The sequence below is a fragment of the Chanodichthys erythropterus genome, chromosome 3 (assembly GCF_024489055.1).
Source record: "Chanodichthys erythropterus isolate Z2021 chromosome 3, ASM2448905v1, whole genome shotgun sequence".
Taxonomy (NCBI): domain Eukaryota; kingdom Metazoa; phylum Chordata; class Actinopteri; order Cypriniformes; family Xenocyprididae; genus Chanodichthys; species Chanodichthys erythropterus.
The window spans coordinates 6,532,091-6,544,317 of NC_090223.1; the positions used below are offsets into that span (position 1 = coordinate 6,532,091).

General features: G+C 38.9%; 1 protein-coding gene across 1 annotated transcript; it reads right to left on the bottom strand.

The window, feature by feature from the left end:
* Positions 1-6,443: 6,443 nt before the first annotated feature.
* Positions 6,444-7,670, bottom strand: LOC137002783 (uncharacterized). Its single transcript, XM_067362659.1, has 3 exons — positions 7,610-7,670; positions 6,921-7,247; positions 6,444-6,817 (listed from the first exon to the last, which is right to left on the bottom strand). The coding sequence occupies exons 1-3, from the start codon at positions 7,668-7,670 to the stop codon at positions 6,444-6,446; spliced, it is 762 nt and encodes a 253-aa protein (XP_067218760.1).
* Between the last annotated feature and the right edge of the window lie 4,557 nt (positions 7,671-12,227).

A 12,227-nucleotide genomic window follows, 5' to 3' on the forward strand; every position in this document is an offset into this window, starting at 1 on the left:
CAGATTGTTCACATGCACAGAAATATTTGCAGATACACACACATGCTGTTGCAACATTTTTATTTTTTTTCCTTCACTACAGTAAACAAGTCAGTACAACATAAGCACAGCAGATATATTTACATGGGACTGAACAAAAATATTCTTACAAAAAAAGTAAACTGAAAAAGAAAATTTCTGAAAAAAATATATTACAGTAAAAAAACAACAAAAAAAAAAAAAGGCAAGAAAAATAATTAGGCAGCATCTTGCCGCACAGCCGGGTCTGGCCACAACGCCTCGTCAACATCACAGGCAATATCTTCCCTTGCCAGACATCGAGGGAAGAAGCGCCTTGAGTGCCTTATCCATCCCTGAATTGCACCCACATCAATCTCATCACATGCCTCTTCCATGGCCTGCACAAGAGGCATGCGCACAAAGGGCTGCCGGTCGTATACCTTCCACCGCCATGCCGAAAAGAATTCTTCTATGGGGTTCAGAAATGGTGAGTATGGTGGGAGGTATTGCACGAGAAATGTTGGGTGGTCAGCAAACCAGTTTTGGACTGGGGCTGCACGATGAAAGCTCACGTTGTCCCATACTACAACGTACCGGTTTCTTTGATGGTCTGCATCATTCATACGCTCTGGTGGTATGAGAATGTTGTGAAGTCTGTCCAGAAATGTGAGAATATGGGCTGTGTTGTATGGTCCAAGTTTGGCATGACGGTGGAGGACACCATGCATATTGGAGATGGCAGTGCACATTGTGATGTTCCCACCACGTTGGCCAGGAACATCTATAATGGCTCTGTGGCCAATGAGGTTTCTCCCTCTTCTTCTGGTCTTTGCTAGGTTGAACCCAGCCTCATCTATAAAGATGAACTCATGTGGGATTGCATGAGCATCCATTTCCAGTACTCCCTGAAAACAAAGAACAAAAATCACTCAATATGGTGTTATCCAGTACACTGGGAAACAATGTTGTGTGTAGTGTACTGCAGTCAATATAGTACTTACATCCACATATGCTCGTCTGAACTCTTTGTTTCTTTGAGAGTTTCTCTCAAACGGCACCTTATAAAGTTGTTTCATTCTGATTTGGTTTCGCTTGAGAATGCGAGCCAATGTGGACAGACTAACTCGTTGAATGTTGTTGAATAAGGTGTTGTCTTGAATGATGTGGTTTTGAATTTCTTGTAATCTGATTTCATTATTTTCCAAAACCAAGTTTACAATGGCAGCTTCCTGTACCCCGGTGAACATTTGGCCCCTTCCTCCACCATGGTGTCGTCTCTCAGTCCTTTAGAAAAAAATTAAATAAAAATATATATAGGGCTTGGACAATGCAGCCTAAATATTTTCCCCCACAGTAGAGTACATTGTACAGGAAACTTGTACAGTTCATGAATGGCTGATGTCATACACTAAGTAAACAGGTGTCACCCAACTGATACACTATGACATGGGGTATACTACATGTGTACTACATGAAATTTTGGTTACATACCTGTTCTCCAGTCTAAAGGTCCGGATGACAGAGGCGACAGTAAAACGGCTCAAGTTTGGCTGCACTCTCTGTCCAGCCTCACGCATTGTCAACCCATGGTTGATGACATGATCTACTAAGGTTGCTCTGATTTCATTTGAAAGTGTTTGTCTTCTTTGGCCATGAACTCCTCTACCTGCTCTACCCCTACCTCTCACTCTTCCTCCCCCTCTTATTCTCAACCTCCCTCTTCCTCTTCCTCTTCCTCTCTCTGCAATGTCTTCCATTGTTGTTGTAAAAAAAAAAAGGTTCTCACCTGTGGTCTTTCCATAGTGCTTACATCCTGATTGAAGTGTTAACAATTAACCACTGAGGTGTTTGGCCAGGTGGCACATGTAATTGGCCAATTAGCTCATGTAGTGTCATTTTGAATGGCAGTGTTTTGAAATGGCAAACATGTGACTTTATGTCAGATTGTTGTGTCTTATGCAGAGAACTGTATTTAGTGAATTTAAAAAGTGCTATTTTAAAATGCAAAATGTGTGTAAAACAGAAAAGGTGTTTAGACTTTTGGAGACTTGAGAAGAAGTTTTGCTCTCTGTGTGTCAGTTTAAATAATTGTGCTGTGCATGTCATTTTAGTGTGTTAGCAATTGGAAAAAACTGTAATTGGGCAATTCATGTCAGACCCATTTGGGCCCCACCTGCCTAAAGGGGTTTAAAGTGGGTTTGCACCAGGATTCAACCGTGAATGGCCATATGGGCTTAAAGTGGGCTCTGTAAGGATCTTATGTTGGTCCTAACTGGACAATTCATGCAAGGTAAGCCCAACCATTCATTTAAGGAAACAATCTAAGAAAAATTAAAAATGAATGTAAGTACAAGATAAATACAAGACACTTGATGCTTTGAACTGCAAGAAATATATTAAATTGAACAACAAAAATTATCTTTAAAAAACAATGTCACAACATACGGTAAACTATAAAATATATTTAAAAAAATATCTGAAAAAAAACCTCCAAAAATACAATACAAAATACACTCATTATATAATACATTGAACAACAAACATAATCTTTAACAATTAAAATTTTACAACGTACCGGTAAATAAATAAAAAAATATATATTTTTTAAAAAATCATCTCTCCAAAAAATACATCCAAAACAGTCATGGCGTTTGTGTTGATGTTCTTTTTAACCCATAGATATATGAGTAATATCACACTCGTAGCCGTGCGATATGGCTGTATATCAGCACGCTGTGATTCGTCCGTAGGTAATCACTCACTGCGTGCTGATATACAGCCATATCGCACGGCTACGAGTGTGATATTGCGCTTATACAACAGTTCGACGGCACGACTTCGGTAAAGTTGGTTTTATACTTGCACATTCGGACTTATGATAAATTCAAACTTTCCAATAAATGTGCAATAAATTAACCCATACGGTAAAAACAAAATATTTTCTAATATATTTTTAAATATACAAAAAATGGCCAAAAAATATATTTGCTATAAATATATTTTCACATATAAATATATTTTCTAAAAATATATTTTTGGCCATTTTTTGTATATTTAAAAAAATATATTTTCAAATATATTTATACAAATATATTTTCCTAAAATGTATTTTTTGGCCATTTTTTGTATATTTTTAAAAAATATATTTTCAAAATATATTTTACAAAAGCATTTAAAAATATATTTTGCCCTACATATATTTCAACCCAAGAAAATACATTCACGTCACATTTGAAAAACTTTTATTTGTTGTCTATAACACGTGAACATTTGAATAAAAATCATCAAGGAACATACTTTACAATGTTCAAAAAATTAACTTTTTTGCTTTCAAGAAGTCTCAGTTTCCCCACGTCAAATCCTCAAAGCCTCTTTGGACACATTTGGAAATCTCTTCTTGACTGTGAGACAAAAATCAGTTATTTTTTTAACTTAATGTTTCTAGTCAATTTTCCTTTCACTAAGTATTAACTTACCGTATATATGGCTGCCATGGTTTCCTCATTAAAGGCACTTCTTCTCTGTCTCTACCACTGTACTCATACAAAAGACAAAACACAATCACTGAACATCAGAACAGGTACAGAGGGCATGCACTTTGTCCTCTAACTAGTTTTGGATTTCCTGATATTTTTGTTTACACTGGAACTAAAACAATTACAGGTATACTGGATTTTAAAGATATTTAATGGGCATATTTTTAGACAGTACAGTAAAGAAACTGATGATTGAGGAAGGTCGAATTAGCCTTTCTTTACACTTCTGCATTGCATTTTCACTTTTACAAATGAAGGGATAGTGGAATATCACAAAGTCACTCAGTTAAGCTAACTTAACAAAGGGATATTTACCCTCATGCTGTTCCAGTTGATTATGACATTCTCTTTTTCTGTGGAATACAAACAGAGATATTTAGAAAAATAATCCATCTCTGTGTGTTCACGCAAGAAGGTCAAAAACCAAAGTGAACATGACGGTAATCCACATGACCTCAGTTGATTAATCAACTTCTTCTGAAGTGAAACAATAGGTGTGTTTTTGGAAAATACTGTTATGTTAAATTTGTTACATTACAGATTTGCCAACTGTCCAATATGGGCTCAAAGTCAACATGTTGTAATTTGTGATGTGTTTTAAAGCTTGAGGAATCATTTGGATGTACAGACTTTAAAATATTAGTATTTTTCTAACACACACCTAGTGTTTCACTTCAACTAGGGTCATGTTGACTATTTCATGTTTATTACTGTGAAGCTGTTTTGTATAAAGTGCCACAGAAATGAAGATGACTTGACTATGAACATTATCCTGTACCTGTGACTTGTGGTTCTCCAGCACAATCGTTGGGCTGGTGGGGCGGACAGCAAGTGGACACGAGTCTTGACCCGCACCTGTTCCAGCAAGAAACATATATTAACACAATTGCAGAGAACATATCAATTAAAAAATTACACAAATAAAATAATATAATTTGCTTAACAGTGCTTAATTAAAAAAAAAAAAAAAAAATCTTGTGTGTCTCATCATTCTTACCTTGTTGCTGTTGCACAAACCGTCTCTGCTTCTGCTACTGAAAATAAAAAGTAGATTTTTTTACAGTAATGAATGACACATGTAAACCTGTAAGTCGTGACAAATAAGCATCTTCTGTTACAAGCAACTTACTGAATCACTGGCTCAACTGGATAATCGAAAACAGCTTCATTCAGCAGAAAGTGAATAAAAATTATATTATAGTAAGGCTTTATTAATAATGATAATAATAATAGAAAAATTGAGCGTATGAAATGCCATTAATGCCAAACCAGCATATGCCTGAACTTTAATAACGAGAAAATAACGTGTGCCTAATTAACCAGTTTAGTAAAACATTAAATTTAGCCCCCCAAAAAAACCTTACGTTACAGGCTCCACTATCAGTGACAGGAGCATCATAGATCGACAACAGCAGGCAGCACCGTCTCCCAAACACTCTACAGCTGAAATTAAAAAAAAAATATTAAACATTTTTTGTGTGTAACGTTAGTTTTCACTAGTGTCCAAATTAAAAACAACTAACTTTAAAACGGAAATCTGAAAATATCAAATGCGTCTCATGTGAGCAAATAAACAAACGGGGCATTAATTTGACAAATAAAGTAAAAAAAAAAACCTTGACAATAAAACATTATACATTCAAAGTAGCAATGAACATTACATATGTGAAAAATGACGACTAAAAATAAAGTTATAACGTTAGCTCTTACCTTTTACTCCGAGAACTCCCGGTTGACTGACGACCGTTCCAGCTCAAAATGACGCGCATGCGCAGTACTCCAAAAGTCCGTGAGCGCTGCTAGTGGTTTCCCATTCAAATTACGTCACAGTTAACATCGTACAGCTAGCGATTTTATTAATCTATTTATTTGTATTTGATGTAGATCTAAACGCTATATTACACTGACAATAAATTACAATTAAATTAATTAATTAATAAGTAATAGACTAAAACACACATTTGTGAGGTGCCATGATTACACAGATCTGTATTTTTGGGGAAGATATGTGAACAAAGTGTCAATGTGGAAAATATGTGTAAATTCATGTTTTTCTGTAAGTGTTTAAAATTCCTCAAACATAATAGTTTTGTTCGCAAGGCTTTCTTCCACGCACATTTGCATTGTCGACTGTAAGATTGGAAATGTATTTTCTTGCACCCTGAAATATATTCTTATATATAAATATATTTTTCCTGCCCCTGAAATACATGTTTAAATATATTTTAAGTATATGAAGGTTGAAACAAAATATATTTTCAGTTTCAAAAAATATTTTGGCCAGATAAAATATTTTTTTACCGTATGGGAATGTTTGCGAATTTTAAGCAGTGACATGATATTGACAACCAACAATTGTCAACTTACAACATTTTTCACAGTCGATCAAAATAGGCAAGTATTGTTTTAATGGCATATTTACTTGTGAATGTCCACTGAATGTCCAATGTAGTGTGATTAACAAGGCTATTGAATACGGATGTCTGATTGTGCGAATATAAAACCAACTTTACCCAAGTGACGGCATGAGTGTGTAAATAAATAAGAACAACAACGGAGTGTCTTTAAAACCCTCTTTTGTGCAGCACTACTTCCTTCCGCCACGGATTCATATCTCAAGTTGTCAGTTGGACCAAGCCTCCGTTACTAACTCTAAAACGTCACTTTAGAACTAGTAACGAAGGAACGTCGAGTCGCTTCATTGAAACACATTGAATTTTATACAGTATTAGAGAGAGAGAGTAGGCTATTACCTGTCTGATATATTGCATTACATTCATTCTTCAAGTCGATGTCCATAATATTATATCCTTTATAAAAGTCCGTTTGAATGTCCTCTGAGGAAAGCGATCTTTGTATAACACCACAGCACTAAAAACAACTTCCTTTGCAAAAGTTCCTTTCAATTTAAAAGTCTCTTGTGAATAATAGTAGTAATAGTTGTTTCTCACCTGAATACTTGACAGTGTATCTGACTGAGGTCTGGAGTTGATTTCTGAGAGTAAGCTGACATCTCCACTCTCTGTTGTCATCTTCATTCAGGAGTGTTGTAGTCAGAGTGATGATACAGTGATCTGATGAGAATAATATCTGATATCTGGAGTCTGTCTTCAGATCAACACCAGCCTGATTCACCCACAACAGCTGAAGTCCTTCAGAACGGACCAAATAATCACAGGATAATCTATCATATGAATACAACTGACAGGAGAGAGTCACAGAGCGACCTGGACTGATCTCAGTCTGTGAGGATGATGATGATGATGATGATGATGGAGACACTGAAACTGAACACAAGACACAAATCACAGACTCTTCAATCATCATGTGAGTTTAAAGGGAGAATCTGCCCTTTTTAAATTGATCATATAATCATAAACTCACCATGAAGAACATGCAGATAAACACGTGCGTCAGTTCCTTGTTTTTGTTGTTGTCCTTCTGCACCCGTCCATTGTTGGCAGGTGTATAATCCATAATCTTCTTCTGTGACGTTCTTGATGTTCAGAGAGCAGTCAGATCCCAGACTCAGTCTCTCATGTCTCTCTGTGTCTTTATTCTTTATCCCTCCATTAATCAGTTCAACTGCCCCTGAATGTCTGCTGTAGGTCCATGTAGTTGATTTGCAGTCAGAAAGAGCATTATTACAGGACAGATGGACATTTTCACCAGAACTGATTAACACATGTGGATCATCCACTCCACTGGTCCCTGAAACACAGTGTTTTACCTTCATTTATTAATATAGATCATAATGATCATTTAAATAAGGTCTCTTTGAATTGGTTTTAATCAATGTGGATGCTGAACAACATCAACATAAAAAGCAGAAGATGCAGATCATACAGTATTTTCTTTCCTTACTGAACACAAACATCACACTCTTCAGAATAAACTATTTTTCTTTATCAGAGAGCTGTTTGAATCATTCTTAATATGAAAATTATTTTTCATCGTCAGATGTCTGAGTGTGACTCGACACGACACAACAAGAATAAACTGAGCATGTTCAAATCAACTCTTTCCAGACTAATTCCACTAAATGTCTTTAGAGAAAATCCAGATTTCTTTACCTGTGAGAAGTGAAGAGAGAATGATCAGTCCCAGCAGACACAGATCACACTGATCAGCCATTTTCTGTTTCTGTCAGTCTTTCTCTTCATTATATAGTTACAGCTCCTCCTTTAATCATCATCAGATCCTCCTGTGGTTGAGAACTTCCTCTGATCTGAACTGAGTGTTTAGTCCTGACACTAAGATACAGCTCTGCATTTCACTGACAGTCACTAAAGTCGAGACAAGAAGTGATCAGAAAGATCTCTGCTGTGAAACTGTGTTTAATGTGAAAAGCTCTGGAACAGAAAGTGAGCTGAACTGGACAGTGGCATCCAGAAACCAACCAACTCCATGAGAAAGGATTGTGTTCAGTTTTTTAGACTAAGTATCTAAGTAACCAAATTATATAACCACCAATAAGTGAGTAGTAAATGCTATTTTAGTGCAATGCAGAACAATTCATACATTCAATTTCAAAAATGAAGACATGCTGCTTGAAATGTTGGAAACACTTTACAGTACGAGGTACTAATCTCCATGACTGACTGAAGAAATAAACCATTAACATGTAGTATTAACTAATAGTGTCAATTCATGTGTTAATTACCACAATTAGTCAAAGAATGTACTTACAACTTCCAGTTGTCTGCTTTAATGAATCATTAGCTAATGATTTGTAAAGGTATAATTAGTCATGTGCCTCAACATGTAAAGTCATCACACAACGGGTGTTTCCATCTGTGTGTTTCTCTGTTCACTACCTTCACGTTCGCAGGTTTTAGCATGCAAATTATAAATCTAAGGTTTTTTGCATGTGCACCATGAGACTTTTACTAGGTGAAAAGGCTACAAAGTTTGTGCTTGTGAAACCACAAATTCTCAACCTTCAGAAGTGAAGCAGTTTAAATGAGCAGATGCATCATGATCACACTTCATCTATATTTATCTAGATGAATCATAAGAAGATAAATAATATGTGATGCATATTTCATCTGTTCAAAGAACTTAAGGCTTACTTCACACACAAACAATTTCATAAATGTTTGCTGTGAACTAAATACTCTTACAATAAAGCAGCATAATTCCCAATATTAATTATCAAGTCAAGTCAAGTCACCTTTATTTATATAGCGCTTTTTACAATGCAGATTGTGTCAAAGCAGCTTTACATTGATAACTGGTACATAATTTGGCTGCACAGCAGCTCTTAAAGAATAGTGTCAATGCAGGCAGATCAAAGCACTGTTGAATAAATGTCAAGAATACTGTTGAATATCAAATGTCAAGTGTCCCCAAATAAGCAAGCCAAAGGCGACAGCGGCAAGGAACCCAAACTCCAACAGGTGACATCAGGTGGCAAACAAGTGGCAAATAGGTGTTAAAATGGAGGAAAAAAAAACCTTGGGAGAAACCAGGTTTAGTCGGGGGGCCAGTTCTCCTCTGGCAAACAGTGCTTTATTATGATTATGAAAATTCTAAATTCTAAATTGCCCTTTTTAAATTGTTAAATTTTCTCATTGTAAGTTCATTGAACAATTTGTTTTAAAGTGTGCAACTTTTAAAGTTTGTGAAACCACAGACAGGCCAGATCTTCAGAGGTGTTGATGAGCTAAACCGCTTTACATGATCTGATTCATCAACATCCCACATATATATATATATATATATATATATATATATATATATATATATATATATATATATATATATATAATATATTAGATGCTTCTCTGTAAGATAAATACATTTCTGTGAACCAAAAGTTTCATAGTAGCACATTAAAGGATGTTCTGAACGTATGCATATTGGTTATTTCTTTTGTCTGCTTAAAGCAAAGGTTTTCATTTGTTTGATGCCAATGAACCTCAAATAAGTTAAATGACCTTTAATAAGATCTAAAGCCCTAGATCAGGAATGGGCAAACTAAGTTTTTAAAATGGGCAAGTTTGTTAATTTTCCTGGTTGTTACCCCCTTATTCCCAAATCTTTTCATATTGTTCCCTTATACCTTCACATACGTACTTTATAGGTACACTATAATTACCAAAAGGTACTCTGTTAATTCGTTTTACTTGCACAGTACTTTTGGGCTGTAATCTAAAGCATTACCAACAAGTCTGTACTGTTTCCTTCTAAACTTGTAAAACACTATATAAAGAATTGTATTTCTCCATACAACTTTTCCTTCCCCTGTGTAATTCTGTGTATTGTATCTTACTCTATGCGTAACCTTTTGTCTAGTTTTAATTGAGCGAGGTGTCTGTGTGCGGTGCACTTAGTGAGACATTACATGATTTCTGTAGTGTTTTTAGAGCTGTGATCTCACCGTTGAGGTTTGGAAACATGTTACTGATGAGTGTGAGAACTCACAGTTTGACCATAATAGAGCCTTGATCATCTCTGATCCCAGTTTAGAATGATGGGAACGAATCTGGACACTAGCATTTATAAGACTATGACTGAGGCTAATGTGCAGACGAGGAGCTTATAAAAGAAAAAAACTGTAACGATATAATGAAAAAAAAAAGGCTGACAAGGCATGATCTCTGAGGCAAGAGCACCTTCTACCAGACGCCTATATGCCCAAAAATGGTCTATTATTTCCGGCTGTTGTTCAGCCCAAAATATAGTCCCCTCTATATTGTGAGATTGTATAAATACTCTAATTTCTACTTGAGCTGTTGAACGATGGATGCACCCCATCTATGGTCAAGGTGTACATGGCAGCTATTGCAGCGAACCATGCCCCAAATTTCAAATCTCTCCTGTGTCAAATTTCACAGGAGGCTGAATCCACCTCGCCCCCACCCGGTTCTATCTTGGGACATGTCTACAGTCCAGAAAGCACTCAAAGGAACGTCTCGGTTACAAAGGTAACCCTCGTTCCCTGAAGGAGGGAACGGAGACGTACGTCGGACAGACCGACGAATAGGAATCTCGCTAGAGAGGCCAATCTACTTCGAGTGTAACTAAACGAGCCAATGCACATTGGCATGCAATCATATGCATCAGCTGCTCGCCTCGCAGCGCGGGTATATAATGAGCAGCAGGTGCGTTGCATCTTCAGCTTTTCGCTTCGGAGCCGAACCGGATAGGCGGCAGCATCAGCGGGGTACAGCGACTGTGGCGACGGGACGTACGTCTCTGTTCCCTCCTTCAGGGAACGAGGGTTACCTTTGTAACCGAGACGTTCCCATTCAGTCGGTCACGTTCGACGTACGTCGGACAGACCGACAAATAGGAATCCCTACCAAAGCGCCACAGGAGCTGCCCCCTTCCAGCGCTCTGTTGTAAGCCACCTGAACCCCCTTGCCTGAGGATGGTGGGACAGGGCTAACACAGAGAGAGTCGATCACTGCTGTTCCCAAACCCATTCAGTGAGACTATTGGATAACGCTGGGAAAGCGTACCCTTCGCTGGGAAAGGAACGCTGCGGAAGCCACATCCTTCCCCGAAGGAGTTATGTGGAGAAGTACATATGGACTAACCCTATAGGGCTGTGCTACATATGGAAGAGCTGGGGTGACTCCAACCCGATGAAGGGTAGGTTCTCCCAGAGGGAAAGACACGGGCTTCGTTTAGGAGCAACCGTGGAACCAACCATATGGGATCCCCGTAGGGTCACACATATGGAACCCAGCCTAAACCCGGTTCTCAAGGATACAACGGAGTATAGGCCTGGCGCCAGACGCTCCGCCACGTCGGCTGCCGAAGGGATATCGGAGGACTCGACAGGGTCTGCCTTGTAGGGACTCTCTGGAGAAAAGAAGCGCATGTAGCGCAGCAAGCCGACACTAAGCCGGGGCCTCTCCGTGCCTCTGACCTGTGGCGAGAACATGGGAGGAGACCGGCTCGACACGAAGGCTATAGTATCTAGCGAACGTGTTAGGTGTCGCCCAGCCCGCAGCTCTACAAATGTCTGTCAGCGAGGCGCCACGAGCCAGCGCCCAGGAGGATGCGACACCTCTCGTGGAGTGAGCATGCAACCTGAGCGGGCAGGGCACACCCTGAGCTTGGTAAGCCAGGGCGATGGCATCCACTATCCAGTGGGCCATCCTCTGCTTGGAGACAGCCTTTCCCTTCTGCTGGCCTCCATAACAGACAAGAGCTGGTCTGAGGTCCTGAGGCTTTAGGTTCTGTCTATGTACAGTCGCAAAGCGCGGACTGGACAGAGTAAAGCCAGGGCTGGGTCTGCCTCCTCCGAGGGCAGCGCTTGCAGGCTCACCACCTGGTCCCTGAAGGGAGTGGTAGGAACCTTGGGCACATAGCCAGGCCGGGGTCTTAGTACCACGTGGCTATCACCCGGCCCGAACTCCAGGCACGATTCGTCGACCGAAAATGACTGCAGGTCCCCTACCCCTCTTGATGGAGGCCAATGCCACCAGCAGCAAAGTCTTCATCGACAGAATCTTTAAGTCTGCTGACAGCAAAGGCTCAAAAGGGAGCAATCTGAAGTGCTCTCAGCACCAGAGTGAGGTCCCAAGAGGGTATGGAGAGGGGACGAGAAGGATTTAACCGTCTCGCCCCCCTAAGGAACCTGATGACCAGGTCGTGCTGACCAACAGATTTGCCATCTAAGTGGTCGTGGTAAGCGGATATAGCAGCAGTATGGACTTTGAGGGTGGAGGGGGGACA

Coding starts and splice junctions, on each gene's coding strand:
- LOC137002783 (XM_067362659.1), bottom strand. CDS start 7,670: ATGGCTGATCAGTGTGATCTGTGTCTGCTGGGACTGATCATTCTCTCT. Junction 7,248..7,609: donor TCTCTCTTCACTTCTCACAG/GTAAAGAAATCT, acceptor ACTGTGTTTCAG/GGACCAGTGGAGTGGATGAT. Junction 6,818..6,920: donor TTATCTGCATGTTCTTCATG/GTGAGTTTATGA, acceptor GTTCAGTTTCAG/TGTCTCCATCATCATCATCA.